Genomic DNA, 19,266 nt, shown 5'->3' on the forward strand with positions numbered 1-19,266 from the left:
ACCAAAACAGCAAGTGAGGGGAAATTCCTGAAAATTGAGGGAATCTCTTGGGCCCCAGGTCACTAGAACTACTGTCCTCATTGGAAGATTTACCCTCTATTACTGTTGGTACAACCCAAAATTTGGGATTTTCTTTACTTTCACTTTCAATGATAATGGTAAACAGGAGAAATAGAGAGGGTGAATCTCCCTAACAGTGCCAGAGGTATAGGGTTGCCACCACATCCCTTTAAACCTGAACACATAAGAATTACACAGGTTCTGTGGCTGATTAAGGTGGTAATTAAACTCACTCGGTGCCTTATCTGCATTACATTAGCCTCAGAACCTGTGTAATTAACATATGTTCAGGTTTAAAGGGATGAGGTGGAAACTCTACAGAGGTAGTACCAAAAACCTGACAGGTTTTCTAATCCAGTTCTGTTCTTTCCAAAACAGAACAAACATTTTTGCTTTTATTTATACATTTTTGCAAATTAATAAAATGCTAACATTTGTAACATCTGTCTGTTCCAGTTTTAAAGGTCTTTGTTTCTATGCTATTTTGACTTTTCTGACATATCCACCAAGCAAGCATGTGTCCATTGTGTTAACTTCAAATTTGGTAGTACAAGAAATAATGTCCCTATCACAAGCTCAACAAGTGTTGGTCATTATTGGACATGTTACTAAGACCCCTTTCACACTGGGGCAGGGGGGCGTTGGCGGTAAAACGGCGCTATTTTTAGCGTCGCTTTACCGTCGTTTTAGCGGCAGTATTTGGCCGCTAGCGGGGCGGTTTTAACCCCGATAGCGGCCAAGAAAGGGTTAAAACTGCCCGCAAAGCGCTGCTACAGCGGCGCTATGCCGTCGGTATAGCCGCGCTGCCCCATTGATTTCAATGGGCAGGAGCGGTGAAGGAGCGGTGTATACACCGCTCCTTCACCGCTCCAAAGATACTATTTACAGGAGTTTTTTTTCCCTCCTGCCAGCGCACCGCTCCAGTGTGAAAGCCCTCTTGCTTTCACACTGGAGACACAGCAGCGGTAGTTTTAGGTTGGTCTGCAAACCGCCCCAGTGTGAAAAGAGCCAAACGCAGGACCTGGTGCCAAAATTGCATAATGGTACTTTGGCACATTATTCTCAGTTTCTGATGAGGAAAAAATTGGCAAACGCATACTGTTTTCTTAACTACATCCAATATTTATTTTAATCATTTACCCTTTAGGATTAAAAATGACTGGCATGTGAAGACCTTTGCAATCCTTGATTTTGTTCCATATTTTTGATGATGTCAGCATCTTCAATGGTATAAAAAGAGGAGCTGCACCTAGGTGTAGTACCTTGAGATTGACCAAAAAACCTGAATAATGAAGACCTTCATCTTCACCTTCGTTCTGCTGGCTGGTCACAGCTTTTGGGGTAAGCCATTCACTTTTATTTGTCCTTTAAGTGAAATAGAAAGGATAGATCTTCTTCTTGGTGCTAAGTGTTTTAGTGATGCATTACTCATGTTATACTGAGGCACTATAAACATAGCTTCACTTTCCACAAGACACTCATGGGTTGAGGCTAGAACAGCAGGGTAGTAGGAGGCAACATTCAGTACAGCTTTTACAATTACATTACATTTATTTATTTTTACAACAACAGCCAAATAAATTAAGAAAGCTGCTGCTAATACTTTATGTATCAAGATTTCTTACTGCTCAGAGCCAAGCAGACATGTCCCCTGTCTCTGCAGGCTGTATTTTGAATGCAAACGATGGAGTTGCTTTAATAAAGGATAGAGGCTGTTTACTTAGTGTATGTTCACCAGGTATAGGAAATAGGAAGAATCAGTGTTCACTTCAATCAACCACTCAATCATGTGCTAGCCAAAAGCCTTTTTTTTTACATTGCATTTTGAAAATGAACACAGGTTCACCCAATTTACATACATTTTGAAACATTAACATCCTCTACACCTTCAGTAAATCAGTCCCAGTTTAATAGCACAGTTTTTTACATTTGCATTAGCATGGTTTAGCAAGTGTTAAGCCTATACAAAAGGCCAGCCTCATTCATCTGTGCCCATGAAAAGGTATAATAAAGGGTTAACCTATCATTAATGAATGTGACTTTCTTTTTCCTAACACAAAATGCTATCACATAGTTACCCCTGTATATTGTGTTCGCTAATTAACACATCTAAAAGTTTTTTTTAATTATCAACACTCCCCACTGACACCACCAACTTTGGAAGGGACCTCCACATCCTTACAACTTGAACAGTAAAGAACCCCCTACACAGTTTAAGGATAAACTATTTCTGGTCCAACTTCATTGAGTGGCCGTGAGTCTTCTCAAGAAACTTAAGGCTAAATCGTTTTCTCCCTAAGCTGGAATAACCTTTCAGATATTTGTATATTGTGATTATATCTCCTCTTAAGTATCTCTTCTTCAGGGAGAATACGTTTAAAGCGGTTCTAAGGTCAAAAGAATGCATTACGGTAAAAAAAACAAAAAAAAAACCTTCTACTAACTGCTCCTCCCTCCTTCCTAAACCCTTCCTTGAATCCTACATCAATGGAGTGCTGTGAGTACTGTGTGCAGCTCTTGTCACCCCACTTTCTCTTTTCACAGGAGGATCAGGCAGCACCAGGAACCACTGGCTCCTGCTGCTGTCAGTCAAATTCTGTGAGGAGGGAGCTGGGCGGGGCCAAACAATACTGTGCATGTCTATGGACGCAAACAGCCTATCATGTAAGCATGGTGGCATGTGGGCCCCCATAGCACGTGGCTTGCTATGAAGGCACACACAGAATAGGGGCAGACAGAGCCAGTGGGGGACCCCAGAAGAGGTGGTAAGAGACCACTCTGTGCAATACCATTATATAGAGCAGGTAAGTGTAAACCAGGCTCCACCCTCCCTCCCCTTATAGAAGTCACATATTAACGCTATCATACCCTTGTATAAGGACACCTATTATCATTGAGGCTGCCCTAAAAAATATGACAGCGTATGGGCCAAGTGATTAGCAGAACCCTCCACAGCACCACCTGACTGAGGGGGCATGGTTCCCCCTATGTCACCCAATAACAACTTACATTGCCCCTCCCCCACTGACTTTACCTCCTTAATATGATGCCCCACACTTAAGTGAAATATTACTGAACAGAAGAAGTTATTGTCAATTGCTTCTGATCCTCTTAGACCCCTTTCACGCTGTGCTACCACCGGCGTCAGCGGTAAAGCGGAGCTATTTTTAGCGCCGCTTTACCGTCGTTTTAGCTGTGTTATTCAGCCGCTAGCAGGGCGGTTTTAACCCCCCGCTAGAGGCCGAAAAGGGGCTAAATCCGCCCGCAAAATGCCGCCGGACCGGCGTTTTGCCGACGGTATCGCAGCGCTGCCCCATTGATATCAATGGGGAGCAGCAGTGGAGGACTGGTGAGTTCACCGCTCCTTCACCGCTCCAAAGAAGCTGCTGGCAGGACTTTTTCTGACACCCTGCCAGCGCACCGCTCCAGTGTGAAAGGGGTCTTAGCGCACAAGTCGAAACCAGTCTATAACTTGGTCCTGCCAAGACTGGCATGTGTTTTTGTATGTTCTCCTGTTTTGCAATCCTTGCAGAGACCCCTGCGTGGGTACATTCTGCCGCTGGGCAGAGTCTGCTCCAATATGTTTACCTTGTTTTTCTCTGTATTTGTATGTTTTATATTGTATATACAATGAACAGATTTATATAAAAAAATGTTTTTGATTACCCAACCGCTTTGATGTTTGCAGTCAGTCCTCAAATCTGAGGTCCTCCTGTCCCTTTTCTAGCTTTGCTGCCTCATTAGGTAAATGGACTTATAAAAAACCAGCGGTGTAAAAAACACATTGTATTTTATTTCAATGGGTTCAGTAATTGGTAAGTTATTATACATGGACTTTACCAATATGTGAACAAGAACAAGAGCTACGGTGAAAGTATTGCTATGATGGATGATGATTGTCGTCTAATATGTATTTGTCTTTTGATTGTAGAAACAAAAGCTCAAGCATCAGAAAACTCTGGTGATTGTTTTTGGAAGTTTGTTAAGGTAAGCTTTTTTGTCTTATTGTCTTATTCATGTATATATTTATTTTAAAACATTATATACACATATATTTGATTCAGTCCTCCAGCATATGCCTTTTCTACCCCATTATTCTGGTGTCAGTGACACAGACCCTGCCACCATCCTAATGACAGAGAGCCTGCCACCATCCTAGTGACACAGAGCCTGCCACCATCCTAGTGACACAGACCCTGCCACTATCCTAGTGACACAGACTCTGCCACCATCCTAGTGACACAGACCCTGCCACCATCCTAGTGACACAGACCCTGCCACTATCCTAGTGACACAGACTCTGCCACCATCCTAGTGACACAGACCCTGCCACTATCCTGGTGACACAGACTCTGCCACCATCCTAGTGACACAGACCCTGCCACCATCCTAGTGACACAGACCCTGCCACCATCCTAGTGACACAGACCCTGCCACCATCCTAGGGACACAGACTCTGCCACCATCCTAGTGACACAGACCCTGCTGCCATCCTAGTGACACAGACTATGCTACAATCCTAGTGACACAGACCCTGCCACCATCCTAGTGACACAGACTATGCCACAATCCTAGTGACTTAAATCCTGCCTCTATCCTAGTGACACAAATCCTGCCACTGTCCTAGTGATATATATTTATTATAGTTACAGTTGTACAGACTGAACCCCCTTTCTAGAACCCTGGACCACACCCCCATAGTAGTGACTTGACACAGATTACACCTCCATTCTAGTGACAATGCCTGGCTGGAAAGCTCTTATAGTGACTATAATGATCATATGGAACAATTATGGGATAGCAGACAGCAGTTAAAATCCACTCAATAAATACACAACACCCATTGTTGGATAAAGATTTGGCCGTGGCCATTTTTATTATTGGCTTAACCAGTTCCCAACTGGCTCACGTCTTTTTATGGGGCAGAATGGCACCACTGCATATATACTTTTGCGCAAACCAATCAATATACGCTTTTTGCGATTTTTGTTTACCAAAAATATGTAGAAGAATATGTATTGGCCTAAACTGATGAAGAAATGTGTTTTTAAAAAAAATTTTTGGGGATATTTATTATAGCAAATATAGTTTTTTTTTAGTTTTTTTTTTTCGTTTATAGCGCAACAAATAAAAACCACAGAGGTGATCAAACAGCACCAAAAGAAAGCTCTATTTGTGGGGGAAAAAAAAAGGACACACATTTTGTTTGGGTACAGCATTGCATGACCAGACAATTACGATATAAACAATACAATGCAGAGTATGGCACCTCATACAATCTTTTCCATTTTCTGATTGTATTGTTCACACAGACAGTAAAATATTCAACTGTATAGTGATCAATATATGGCCACCATTACACTTCCCCTTCCAGCACTATGGCAGACATTTCTATCTGCTCTCTTACAACTCTGAACAAGAAGTACATTGGAGGCTTCCTGCTCGGAGCTCATAGAGTATCTCACAACATCATCCTTTAATGCTGATAGTGGCAGCTCTTTAGCAGGTGTCCAGTACCTCTCTTTTACTAAACTTCTATAGTTATGGATTAATTCATCAGTTATTTTTTTTATATCCACTCCTTAAATTGTTTATTAGTAATAAATGAAAGCAATATTAAACTCAAAAACCAAAATTATTGTATCGCAGCTTACCAATTCTTTAGGCCTCATGTACACTTCTGCTGGTAAACAAACGTTGGGCGTTTTTTTCAGCAGCCCCTGAACTCTCCTCCTTGTTATCTTATCAGTACATGTACACAGGGGCGTTTATAGTCATTTCTAGGCAGTTCAGGTCAGAAGCATTTTTTGGAAAGCAAAAAAATACGTTCAGGAAGGATGTTCAGAGGCATTTGGAACGCTAAATGCCTGTAACAGCTTGTAAACGCGTGTAAACGTGGTAACTCAAGTGTAAATACATTTCTTTATAGGCGTTTTTAATGGAGATTCATTTCTGACCATTTGCAATGCAAAAAAAGCTTCTAATCGCAAACGCGGCTAAACGTGGCATGTAAACGCAGCACAACGCAAGTTTTTAACGGTCGGTTACTAGCTGTCTAGTTCCATCGTTCAGGAGAGGCCTAAATATAGTGATTTTGTTTGTTTTCCTTTTCCCTGCTCTTCACCTGATGATGTAACACACTGTCTTTGGGTATCTCCACTCTGGATGGAGGAGCAATGGAGCGCCTTTGGACATCAGCTTTGTCAATCTGGGAAGAGGGTAGCATTAGATGCATTAGTAAAATTTTGATCAACAAATTAAAGCTGATACTTTATAAGCAGTTACAGCAACAGTTTTTTTTTTTCTTTTGGAAAAAGGTTTTATATACATAAATAAAAGCTGACCATTGTAAGCACCCCTGTCAGAGCTAAATGGTTTGTTTCAACCTTCCAGCTTCCACTTTTGCTGGACAGCTTGGTCTGTTTAAGAAAGTTGAAAAATAGTAAAATTATTGGCTGAATAACCAGATGAAAAAAAGGAGAAAAAAGGCTAAAAAATAAAACTGCAGTCACATCTAAGAAGTGGTAAGCTGCAATAAAATTCATTTTAACTGGGTTTAATACTGCTTTAGCCAAAATGTATTTATTTATTTGTTTGTACAATGAAAGCCAAAATCTATTTTTAAGTAATTTGCATACTTTCATATATGGATAGCTGCCATTTACTAATGTAAACTAATCTACTAAGATAAATACAGAAGCTGCATAGCTAACTTCCTTCTGCATGAGGGAGCGATACTGATCACAGGTGAGTATTTCTCTCTGCCATTCTGTAGAAATTTTAGGAAGTATTGTGCCCGGTCCCTTATCTGTATACTGCTCTGAGTCAGGGATTTATAAAGTAGTGAAGCCACTGGATGGCCATGACAGTCAGGGAACTGGTACCATAGAAGGAGAGGTTATCATTGTCAGCCTCCATATTTCTCCAGTACAATTCCCTTCATTGTTCAATGGCCCCCCAAACTAAACAAATATGTGGATCTCTGCTGTAAAATGTTGGCAGATACTTTGTATTGCAAAATCAATGACTTATTAATGCTTTTTTTTCTGAACAGGCGGCTCCAACATTTTTTGTAGATTTTGAAGGAGTACTATGCAAAGTAACTAGCGAAATATCGGTAATTATTAGACATGAAATGCTTTTTCTTTTATAAAGTCATATATTAGAATGCACTAAAATGGATAAGGATAGTTTGTACATTATTCATTTCTGTACTAACAATGTACGTAGGGTAACTAATAACAATTAAAGAAAGGAAGTCGCACTCTAGATCAGTATTATGTCTGTATTAAACAAATCCCGCTACTCCTCTGACATGTTTCACTCAGTAAGAGCTTAAAGTGACTCTAAACGATATTCTTATTTTCTACAAATAACCCATACACATTCACTGCTTAAGGGACCTGTAATCTATTTTGCATGAAATTGTTTCTTACTGTGTTTATCCTCCACCTTATAATGTCCTCCATGAGTGTCGGAGCCTCTCCTTTTCCCCCTCACCTCTGGTTGTTTAGAATGAGCAGGGCATGTTAGTTGCAGCCATGTATACTGCTCTATGCACCCTACAAATCCCATAGTCCACAGTCCCTAGTCCATCTTGGGAAAGGTTGGCTATGATCCTACATACAGTGGTACCATGGAGAATGTACAGAACTACCCTCTAACAGGACGTCAGATTACAGCAAAAAAAAAATAGCATAGGCACAGGTGAAGTTGGCCCATATGTATGAAAGGAGAGTCCATTTTAAATTGGTTCTAAATCAGGGGTCGGCAACCCAGCCCGCCGCCGCTAAATCTCCGTCCCGTTAGTGCCCGTGATTAATTCACGGCACCCAACCCGTGGAGAAGTGATTGTCTGCGTTATATAACAAAACTGCAGGTATATTATCTCATTAAGAGTACCACTCGGCGCTCAGATCACACGCCACCTTTCTCCTCCCCTCCTGACTGATGTCATTCTCAGCCCCGCCCACTGAATTGTCAGACAAGGAGAAGAAAGAGGTGGGGAGGAGGGGGGAGGAGAAAGGTGGCGCGTAATCTGAGCACTCTGTATCCCCCCCCATCCACAGCCACCTCTGTACCCCCCAGTCCACAGCCACCTCTGTACCCCCCAGTCCACAGCCACCTCTGTACCCTCCATCCACAGCCACCTCTGTACCCCCCAGTCCACAGCCACCTCTGTACCCCCCAGTCCACAGCCACCTCTGTACCCCCCAGTCCACAGCCACCTCTGTACCCCCCAGTCCACAGCCACCTCTGTACCCCCCAGTCCACAGCCACCTCTGTACCCCCCATCCACAGCCACCTCTGTACCCTCCATCCACATCCACCTCTGTACCCCCCATCCACAGCCACCTCTGTACCCTCCATCCACATCCACCTCTGTACCCCCCAGTCCACAGCCACCTCTGTACCCCCTATTCACAGCCACCTCTGTACCCCCCATCCACAGCCACCTCTGTACCCCCCAGTCCACAGCCACCTCTGTACCCCCCAGTCCACAGCCACTTCTGTACCCCCCATCCACAGCCACCTCTGTACCCTCCATCCACAGCCACCTCTGTACCCCCCAGTCCACAGCCACCTCTGTACCCCCCATTCACAGCCACCTCTGTACCCTCCATTCACAGCCACCTCTGTACCCCCCAGTCCACAGCCACCTCTGTACCCCCCATCCACAGCCACCTCTGTACCCTCCAGTCCACAGCCACCTCTGTACCCCCCATCCACAGCCACCTCTGTACCCTCCATCCACAGCCACCTCTGTACCCCCAGTCCACAGCCACCTCTGTACCCCCCATCCACAGCCACCTCTGTACCCTCCATCCACAGCCACCTCTGTACCCCCCATCCACAGCCACCTCTGTATACCCCCCAGTCCACAGCCACCTCTGTACCCCCCATCCACAGCCACCTCTGTACCCTCCATCCACAGCCACCTCTGTACCCCCCAGTCCACAGCCACCTCTGTACCCCCCAGTCCACAGCCACCTCTGTACCCCCCAGTCCACAGCCACCTCTGTACCCCCGAGTCCACAGCCACCTCTGTACCCCCCATCCACAGCCACCTCTGTACCCCCCAGTCCACAGCCACCTCTGTACCCCCCATCCACAGCCACCTCTGTACCTCCCAGTCCACAGCCACCTCTGTACCCCCATCCACAGCCACCTCTGTACCCTCCATCCACAGCCACCTCTGTACCCCCCAGTCCACAGCCACCTCTGTACCCCCCATCCACAGCCACCTCTGTACCCCCCATCCACAGCCACCTCTGTACCCCCCAGTCCACAGCCACCTCTGTACCCCCCATCCACAGCACAGCCACCTCTGTACCCCCCAGTCCACAGCCACCTCTGTACCCCCCATCCACAGCACAGCCACCTCTGTACCCCCCAGTCCACAGCCACCTCTGTACCCCCCATCCACAGCCACCTCTGTATGCAGTCTTCCATGCATTCACATACATTGAATCCGGCCCTTAAGTGGAAAAAGGTTGCTGACCCCTGTTCTAAAACATTTTTTTACCCTAATGTATTCTATGCATTAAGGTAAAAAAAACCTTGTGGGCTGCATGATTCCCTTCAGCCCCTTCTTTACTTACCTGAGCCCGCTTTCAGTCCAGCATTGTGCATGAGAGCAGCGGCTCTCTCACCTTTCTCTCTCCTCACTGAGCAGATTGATAGCAGCGGCGCCGAGTCACACTGTCTGTGTCAATGGGCACAGACAAGGTGCCTCGGGAGCAAGTCCACACAAGTGCCCCATAGAAATCTGCTTTCTAAGGGGGGGGGCTTGAAGAAGAGTAACCAGGAGCATCTGCGGGGGACTCCAGAAGAAGAGGATCAGGGCTGCTCTGTACAAGACCATAGCACAGAGCAGGTATGACATGTTTATTATTTTTACCCAAAAAAACACAAAACTTCAATATCACTTTAAAGCGGTGTTCCGCCCCAAAAAAAAAAAGAATAAATGAAAAACCAGCAGCTACATATACTGCAGCTGCTAGCTTTTAACAATAGGACACGTACCTGTCCTGGAGTCCCGAGATGTCGGCACCGCAGCTGATGTTTCCATCAGCTGTCCGGTGCTGCCACCGCCATTGCGGGTAAGGGTACCCGGCAGTGTAGCCTTATGGCCTCACGCCGGAAACCCTACTGCGCATGCGCGAGGCCCCGCTCCTCTCTCCTACTGGCCTGGTGACAGTGGGAGGAGGAGGGAGCCACGCGGTGATGTCACGGGCCGCGGCCCGGACTCCCGGAAGTGGGAAAAGGATACTTGTCAAAGACAGGTATACTGTCCCCCCCCCGAAAGGTGACAATTGTGGCACTGGAGGGGGGGAGGAGACAAATGAGCGGAAGTTCCACTTTTGGGTGGAACTACGCTTTAATGTTCAGAAAAAAATGCTTAGGGACCCAAAAAACGAAATCAAAAACCGAAAACGTACCTCCCAATTGAAATGAATGGAAAATCTATCAATAACACACCCGCGGTTGCATTTACAGTGCGTTTTTTGAGTCACGTGTCCCAGTTTCACAGGTGTATGCTGGGTAATAGGCACCAAGCAAACACAACAGAAATAAATTAAAAATGGGGCAAAAAAGTATATTAATGTTTACAGTGTTTGTGCACCAGAGCGGTGTGAAAGCAAATGAGTTATAGGTTAGAAACATTTCCAATTCCTCATGATTCTTTAAATTCCAGAAGCAAATGATTGGTGATGATTTGTTATTGTACATTATTTCAAATATGTCAAATTGGAGAGTAAAGCAAAGGGGTACAGAGCTGATTACTTTGCCTAGGGCCTTGAATTGTCTCCATTTGGATGTTTATATATATATATATTCAATCATATTCGACTCTCAGAGATTTTATAGGCACCATGTTTGATAGGCATGCACAGCAGCTTTCTTGGTTTGTTTGAACACAGAGGCATTATTAATGGTTTACTATCATTGATCCTATATAGACCCTCCTCATAATCTATGGACTATAATTTGCATGCACTGCATTATGAAGCACGATTAATGGAGACTGTGGGGGGATCTAATAATACTGGAACATGCTAAAAACTGGTGCAGGTCTGCATATAAACCAATCCGCTTCCAGGTTTTATTGTCAAAGCTTAATTGAACAACCTGACGTTAGAAGCTGATTGGCTGCTATGCAATGCACAGCTGCACCAGATTCTGAGTGCCACAGTTTTAGTAAATCTCCCCTATATCACTATAACCTTGTGGAATACTATTTGGGTATAATGTGCATTTTACTCCATTGAATGTTGTAGCACCGATATCTATTCCACAAATTGTACATAATACTAATTACAAACTTTGAAAATTCAGTTACTAATCTAGATGGCAATACCATATTATATACTATTGGAACATACAAGCCTTTATATTTTTAATATATGTTTGTATGGATGTTCCTTCCGTGCTACATTCATATGACACCATTGAACCATTCATCTTTAGACCTACTCTGTATGGTTATAGGACATTTACCTGGTTTAGTAAGTCACCCACCTATTGTAAAAGGAGTGGATATGTTTGTTCTTAATATATGGGTTTGATTGTAGAGCTATAATAAATGTATTAAAAGCTCTGCTCTATTTTTAGTCTAAGTTGAAAAAGTGCACAAATGTAAGAGAGAAAATAATAATTGCATGTTTATATTATTATTATTAATATTGTTATTATTAGTATTATTTTGTGATTGTTCTGACAATTACAGTATAAAAAGATGAACATTGCCACATTCAGGCTTTGTTGAATTTGCAGGCCAAAGGCATATTTTGTCAATGAAGACTCCAGGCTGTATGTTATAGCTGTTGGTGATCACGTGATCATAGACCACTCTGATTATTTCCTGAGTGGCGGTGTGGACTGGAGCTTTCAGTGTCTTAATATTAGTATGTGGCTCTAAAAGGTGGGATTATTAATGTACCCCCAGCACAGAGCAAATTTTCTGAACAAGAATAAGTTATTTTTGGACCTGAACATACCTAAAGATTAGATTATTAGCATTCAAGATTACATATTTCATGCTAAACTCCAGGCAAATATAAAAACACACATGAATGCAGCTCTTTAGTACCACCTCCCCTCCACCTGTGCTGTTATTTTTGATTGATGAATGTGCAGAGGAGCCAAAGGGCTCTACCTGGCCTTCAGGCCCTGGCAGTGCCCTGTGGTACAAATAAGCACATGCTGAGCTGTGCTGTTCTGGCACATGAGTGGGAAAAGAAGTTCCAGACCTTTTTCACTGCGTTTTCCTTGCACATGTGTACACGGAAACATGCGCATGTGCAGATGTGCCAAAAGTCTCTGCTGGGTCCCAAAATCCGGCCGGGTTCTTTAGCACATCTGTGCATGTGTGCTCAACGTCATTCTCACCTAGGCAAGAAAGGAGGAAATGCAGCTCTGCAGCACAAAAAAATAAATAGCACTTTAAAAAAATAAAAATATCCATGTGTTGGAGAAGGTATTGTCTCCTGGGGTGAAGGCCCGCTTTAGATACATTTTTAAAAATCCAGGCAGAGATATTACACACTGTTGACTTGGTATTAGTCTCTGGCAGTCCCTGTACAGCAAAGCTAAGACTTGGAAGGGGAGAAGCAATAAACCAGCCTGTCTTCTGTCCTGCAGTCCTCAATCAGCATATTGATAGGTTTTAAGAGCTGAGTGACAGAGAGATGAGGTCATTGGTCTGCTGCGTCTCCTTCACCTTCGAGTCACAGGCTGGGGGAGGGGCAAGACCCATCAATGTTCCATATCTGCATCAGAACTTGGATGGAGAGAAATGCAGATTCTTTGGCAGTAAAAAAGCTCACATATATGTATTTTAACAGTGTTTTCATCTGTTTGGCTGGAGTTCAGTCTTATGCTGGTCATACACGGGTCAAATTCCGAACTCATTTTCGTTCAAAAATCGCAATTGAGAAGTTTGCGTTCGAATTTCGCAGAATTAGTGGGCCACAACAACAGCCGATTTTCAAGTGCCCATCGAATTTGAGTGATTGGCATGTTTAAATTTTGATGGGAGAATCGTGTGAGAAATATAATCTAAAAAGAAATGAGCGTGAAATGTTTCCTGGAAAGAAAAGAAGATTTCCAGCCACAAAATGTATTTTCTGTAGCAACATAAGGTGAAATTGGAGGCTTGGTTGGCCGAATTTCGAAATCAATGGAGGCACTATTGGATCACAAAACGCACCAAAGTTCTGATTTTCAAAATAAATTTCGTTTGGAACTTGACCCATGTATGGCCTGCATTACAGTAAGCCTATACTGAGGAAAATATGACGATGTCATTGCTGACCAATCCTAAATATCCTACTTGCTTGTTTACCTCTTGTTTTATTGCATCAAGTTAAAGCAGAGTTCCGCCGGGAAAAAAATAATTAAAAGTCAGCAGCTACAAATACTGCAGCTGCTGACTTTTAAAATAAGGACACTTACCTGTCCAGGGTACCCGCGATGTCCTCACCTGAAGCTGACCCGTCCCTCGGCTCCGGATGCAGGCTCCGGCATCTTTAGTAAGAGAATCAGGAAGTGAAGTCTTGATGCTTCATAGCCTGGTTCCCTACTGCGCATGCGCGAGTCGCGCTGCGTGTTCTGAATAGTCCCTGCTGTCTTCTGGGACCTGTGTGTCTCCTAGAAGACAGTGGGGGGATGGAGGAGGGACCAGACATGGCGTAGTTCGCCATGGATTCTGCAGCGCTCTTTCGCCGGAAGTGGGAGCAAATACCTGTATTAGACAGGTATCTGCTCCCCCCCCCCCCCGCCCCCTGAAAGGTGCCAAATGTGACACCGGAGGGGGGAGGAACCGGATCAGCGGAAGTTCCATTTCTGGGTGGAACTCCACTTTAATGACCCAGAACAAGTATGCAGCAAGTAAAGTCAAAATGAATTCAGAATTCAATTCACTAGATCAGCATGGCATGGCATTTTTGGAAGATTTAGCAATGATAGTCCACATATTTCTCCCAGTACATATTTATTTGCCTTAATATATTAGATAAGACAAAATGGAAATAAACAAGGACTACAGTGTTGTGATGCTATAAGCTATAGTATATACAGTTTCTAATAAGATTGCATCATATGCAGAATTCCTCTCCTGCATGTTTAACTGATTGCATTTTACTTCCACAGCAAGAGGAAAAGGCTGAACAAATTAAAAACTTCGCAAACAAGTACTCAGAGCTGCTGGTAAGACAAGCCTGTGTTTTGTTTAACTACGGTGCATATTTTAGACATTTCATTGACCCTAATGCCTAATTTTTAATATTATTTTATGGTATTACAACAAAAGTTGTATCGATACGTACACTTTAACCCTTTCATGCCTAAGCCTATTTCTGACATTTGTTGCTTACAAGTTAAAATCCATATTTTTTGCTAGAAAATTACTTAGAACCCCCAAACATTATAAATATTTTTTTTAGCAGAGACCCTGGGGAATAAAATGGTGGCGATCATTGCAATATTTTATGTCACACGGTATTTGCCAGCTGTCTTTTAACCCCCCTGGCGGTATTCCTGAGTCTGGCTCGGGGTGAGATTTCAGTACCAAAAGCGGTAACCCCGAGCCAGACTTGGGATCGCATCGCAGGATCCAGGAAGAGCTTACTTACCTTGTCCCCTGGATCCTGCTATGTCTCCCTGCTGTGATCTGCGAGCCGCCGTGTCTCGCTCGATTCACAGTGCCGAGCTCCGTTCCCTGCGAGTGTTGCGACGCACAGGGACAGAGTTCGGTGCCAAATTCAAAAAGTAAGAAACACAGTATAGATACAGTATACTGTAATCTTACAGATTACAGTACTGTATCAAATAATTACACATCCCCTTTGTCCCTAGTGGTCTGTCCAGTGCCTGCATGCAGTTTTATATTATAAATACTATTCTTTCTGCCTGGAAACTGGAGATTGTCTATAGCAACCAAAAAATGTCCGTTTATGTCAAAAGTGCTTTTAGACCAGCTAGAAAACAGCGATAATAAATTTGAATCACTTGCAGAATTGAGCGATAGTGATTTGTGGGGAAATTCATCATCAAACACTAAAAGTGACAACGGCGACAATTCTGCAACTGAGTAAATTTCAGTGTTTTTGATTTGATTACATTATTGAATAATTTTTATTATTATTATATTATTTGTTATAATTATTTATAGTTATTTATTATATTATAATTTATGATTTTGTGTTTCAAACTTTATCATACCCGGGATGTCTACTAGACTCTTGTTTGGACAGATTTAAGTGAGTTATTTCTAAGAATTACAGGCCTACGATATAAAACGCCAAATTTCCATGCAAAATAAAGGCACCACTTTCAGCACCTAAAATCTGAAATAATCATACCGCTAGAGAGGTTAAGCACATTTTTTTGGAAATAATGACAGTTTCATGTATTAAAAAAAACTAAACAGTACAGTTAGCCCAATTTTTTTTATATAATGTGAAAGTCGATGTTACGCCGAGTAAATAGATACCCAACATGTCATGCTTTGTAATTGCGCACAGTCGTGGCATGGCGACAAATTACAGTACCTAAAAATCTCCATAGGCAACGCTTTAAATTTTTTTTAATGGTTACCAGGTTAGAGTTACAGAGGAGGTCTTTTGCTAGAATTATTGCTCTCACTCGATCGCGGCGCTACTTCACATGTGTGATTTGAACAAAATTTACATTTGCGGGCACGACTTGTGTATGCTTTTTCTTTTCTTTTTTTTACTTTGTCCATTTAAAAAAAAAAAAATCTGATCACTTTTATTGCTGTCACAAGGAATGTAAACATCCCTCGTGACAGTAATGGGTGGTGACAGGTACTCTTTATGGGGGGATCGGGGGTTTAAAAGTCCCCAAATCCCTCCTTTGCACTTAAAAGTATTCAGATCGCCAAAATCTGCAATTCTGAAAACTGTCATTTTTTTAAAATCTGCACCATTGGCAGCGAGTAAATCGGAAGTGACGTTGTGACGTCGCTTCCGGGATTGTACATCGGAGACCCGATCGGAGCAAAATCCGGCTTCGTACGGGTCTCAGCCTAGTCGGCGGACGCCTAGCTGGCTGGTGGCTCGGATCTCCCGGTGGGACGGGAGGCCCAGGAAATGTGCCGGAAGGCGGCAGGAGGGGGGACACATCCCCTCCCGCTCCTTTAGGATAACAGCTGAGAGGCTTTCAGTCGCTTCGGTTGTTATCACTAAAGAGCCAACTGCCCGCTCTAAAAAAACAGTACTGTGGTGATGCCTGCAGCTGGAGGCATAACCCCGGTATAACCCCTTCATACCATGAACGCAAATTTGCGTACGGTCGGCGTGAAGGGGTTAAAAAAGAAAGAAATAACATATATTTGACCCATAACCATTATAGTTTCCCTCTGACACTCAGTATAGGCTCGTTGTATCCTAGAATATGCAGCCAGACTAGCTAATACTCGGGATATAAATGTGTCCACTGTCCAATAATACATTCTGATCATCACAAGAAATAATTGTAGCATTTAGAGCCTAATTTACCATTATGGCTGTCAAAACATGCTTTCTTTATTTACTATAAAATTATCTTCTATTAAATTGGTGATTCAGCTAAATCAGAATATTTATTGGCTGGTCCTAATCGTGTCCAAAGAATCTTTGTAAATAACAGGGAAACTGGTGTGTCACCATTTATTAGACTCATATTTTATACTACACATAATGCCCCTCACAGCATTACATCTGATCAAACGGCTATATTACATTTCATCTGCAGGTGATACTTTAGGTGAACTATGCAGCCCACTGTCCCTATCAGGTCCTGTATATAATCAGAAGGAGCTTTTTGTTTAAGCCACAGTAATGTGATCTGATTTCTTATCACCCAACAGGGTAACTGTGATTTCTTCAAAATCTTCTGGCTTAACGTAAGTTTACACACTAGCGCTTTGCATTGAAAATTTTTTATCAGAGATAAGAGGTGGTTTTCTATACTGATTAATGTATTATAGATGTATGCCTTTTTTTTAGGCTTTTTTCCTCTTTATTTTCACCTAGTGTCTTGCCATTAACACACTTCCTGTCCTAGGCTGACAACACTCACCCAACGTAGTGCATCTATGGAGGAGCAGTGTTGTCACCCTGGATAAGACTACAGAGCACCTCTACATCGCCTTATCTTAATAACATAGGAGCAAAGTTTTTTCAATGAGGAACGCAGTTCCGGCACCTCCAACACTGAATGTATGTGGTGGTAAGGGATGGTGGAGTGTTCGGGGAGGTCTGTTGTTGCTGGATACTCGCGGATCTATTGTCGCTGGGGGTCTGTCGTTGCTGGTGGTGAATCTATTGCTGCTGGTTGGTCTTATGTTGCTTGGACAGTGCCTTGCATTGTAACAATGCAAAGCACTGCCCCTATACAACAATCTTCAACCCGCACCAGTTTTAGCGTCTCATTGAGTCTGTAGAGCAAAAATAAATTGCAGCTATTGTTTAATATAGTCTGGAGATAAACATATGCCTAGTGAAAGTGTATATCTGGGCAAAAAAAACAAACATATTTAGTATATCTCTGCAATAAATACATGTTTACCCTATACAAATGGTGCAATATAAGAACATACTTGTTGGTCTGTCAGAAATCCAGGGAGTTCCTAACTCCTTGTTTGAGCTGACAACACTGCCTCTGATGTCCCTAGCAGTGTTGTCAGCTCTACCTGTATGTTCCTCTGCTGGACTACAAAACTATTTTATTGATTTACTAAAGGAGTAAAGAATGTTCAGCTTAGTGAATAGAGTAAAGGTACATTGAATAGAATCACTCCACCCTATTAAAGCGGAGTTCCAATGAAAAAAAAAATAAATAAAAGTCAGCAGCTACAAATACTGCAGCTGCTGACTTTTAATAATCGGACTCTTACCTGTCCCAGGGTCCAGCGATGCAGCCCCGCTTGTCTCCTCCTCCTCTCTGCAGCGACGGCATTGTCACTGTGGGCACCCGGCTGTGGCTTTACAACCAGGCACACACTGCGCATGCGCGAAGCCACGCTTCACGTTGTGACTGGCCGGGCAATCATCTGGGACCTGTGACGTGTCCCAGATGATTGCCGAGAGAGAGGGGGAGAGGTGATCTTCCTTCTGGCGCCACGGGTGCGCCAGGAGGAAGTGGGAGCTGGAACCCTCTAAAAAGAGGGTCCCCCCCCCCCCCCCAAAAAAAATGACATGCCAAATGTGGCATGTCAGGGGGTCACCTTCCCTTAAAGCAGAAGTTCAATTTTTGGATGGAACTCCGCTTTAACTGGGCTAAATCTACTCTACAAAGTGAACACTATCTACTACTGTACTGTAGTAATTGAATCCCACTAGAAATGGGAAAAAGACCCTCTTATGGTATTTTGAAGGTAACCAAAAAAGAAAAATGCACAACCATTTATATATCAAATCACTTTTTATTACAATTTTCTAAAAAGACATAGCCTTGTTAAAAACACACATGGCCATATTTAGGCCAAGATCCAATGTACACATCAATATACAGTTAATACTTTGGCAATGTTACATATCGCTTTGGAGGGTTTGATATTCAGCAGATAATTTGCTTGGCCATCATCCCTCCAACGCGTTTTTAGATTTAGTAATTAATCTTCCTCAGGGATGATTGGATGCCTTTCTGAAATATCAAAAAGAAGACCTGCAATAGTATCTATACAATAGTGTCAAAAACTAAACAATAAATTCAAAATATTCATCACATTATACATACCAATTTATCAAAAAATATTACCACTTCTCATGATTACTCCCCATATTTGAATCCCACTAAGGCTCTGTTCACATTGCCAAGACTTGGGATCCGACTTGGAGACCCCAAGTCGCGCAACATGTGAAATCCCATTTTAGTCAATGAGAGCTGTATTAATTATCACTACTGCAGTAGCTCCGAAAAGGGTCCTGTACTACTTCAAGGTGACTTCTATCCGATTTGTACCCATAGACTTTAATGGAAGTCGCCTGCAAGTAGGATCCTCATCTTAATTGATATGATTTGGAACCGACATTACAGGAAGACTACCCAGGCATTCCCTGAAGTTGCTTCAAAGTTGCTTCAAGTCCCTTCAAAGCTGCTTCAAGTCCCTTCTAATTTGCTTCAAGTCCCGTCAAAGTTGCTTCAAGTCCCTTCAAAGTTGCATCAAGTCACACTGAAGTCGTCTGGCAAACGCACACT

At 43.0% G+C, this 19,266-nt stretch overlaps 1 protein-coding gene across 1 annotated transcript in view; it reads left to right on the forward strand.

Moving 5' to 3' along the window:
• Positions 1-1,247: 1,247 nt before the first annotated feature.
• The window catches only part of LOC141103452 (uncharacterized), a 52,905-nt gene continuing 34,886 nt past the window's right edge, over positions 1,248-19,266 (forward strand). Inside the window, exons 1-5 of the mRNA XM_073593066.1 lie at positions 1,248-1,401; positions 3,992-4,047; positions 7,115-7,177; positions 14,215-14,271; positions 16,934-16,969. Of these exons, the coding sequence (XP_073449167.1) occupies positions 1,350-1,401; positions 3,992-4,047; positions 7,115-7,177; positions 14,215-14,271; positions 16,934-16,969 (264 nt within the window). The 5' untranslated portion in view covers positions 1,248-1,349. The remainder of the gene's footprint in view (positions 1,402-3,991; positions 4,048-7,114; positions 7,178-14,214; positions 14,272-16,933; positions 16,970-19,266) is intronic.

Source organism: Aquarana catesbeiana, linkage group LG07 (genome assembly GCF_042186555.1).
Source record: "Aquarana catesbeiana isolate 2022-GZ linkage group LG07, ASM4218655v1, whole genome shotgun sequence".
NCBI lineage: Eukaryota > Metazoa > Chordata > Amphibia > Anura > Ranidae > Aquarana > Aquarana catesbeiana.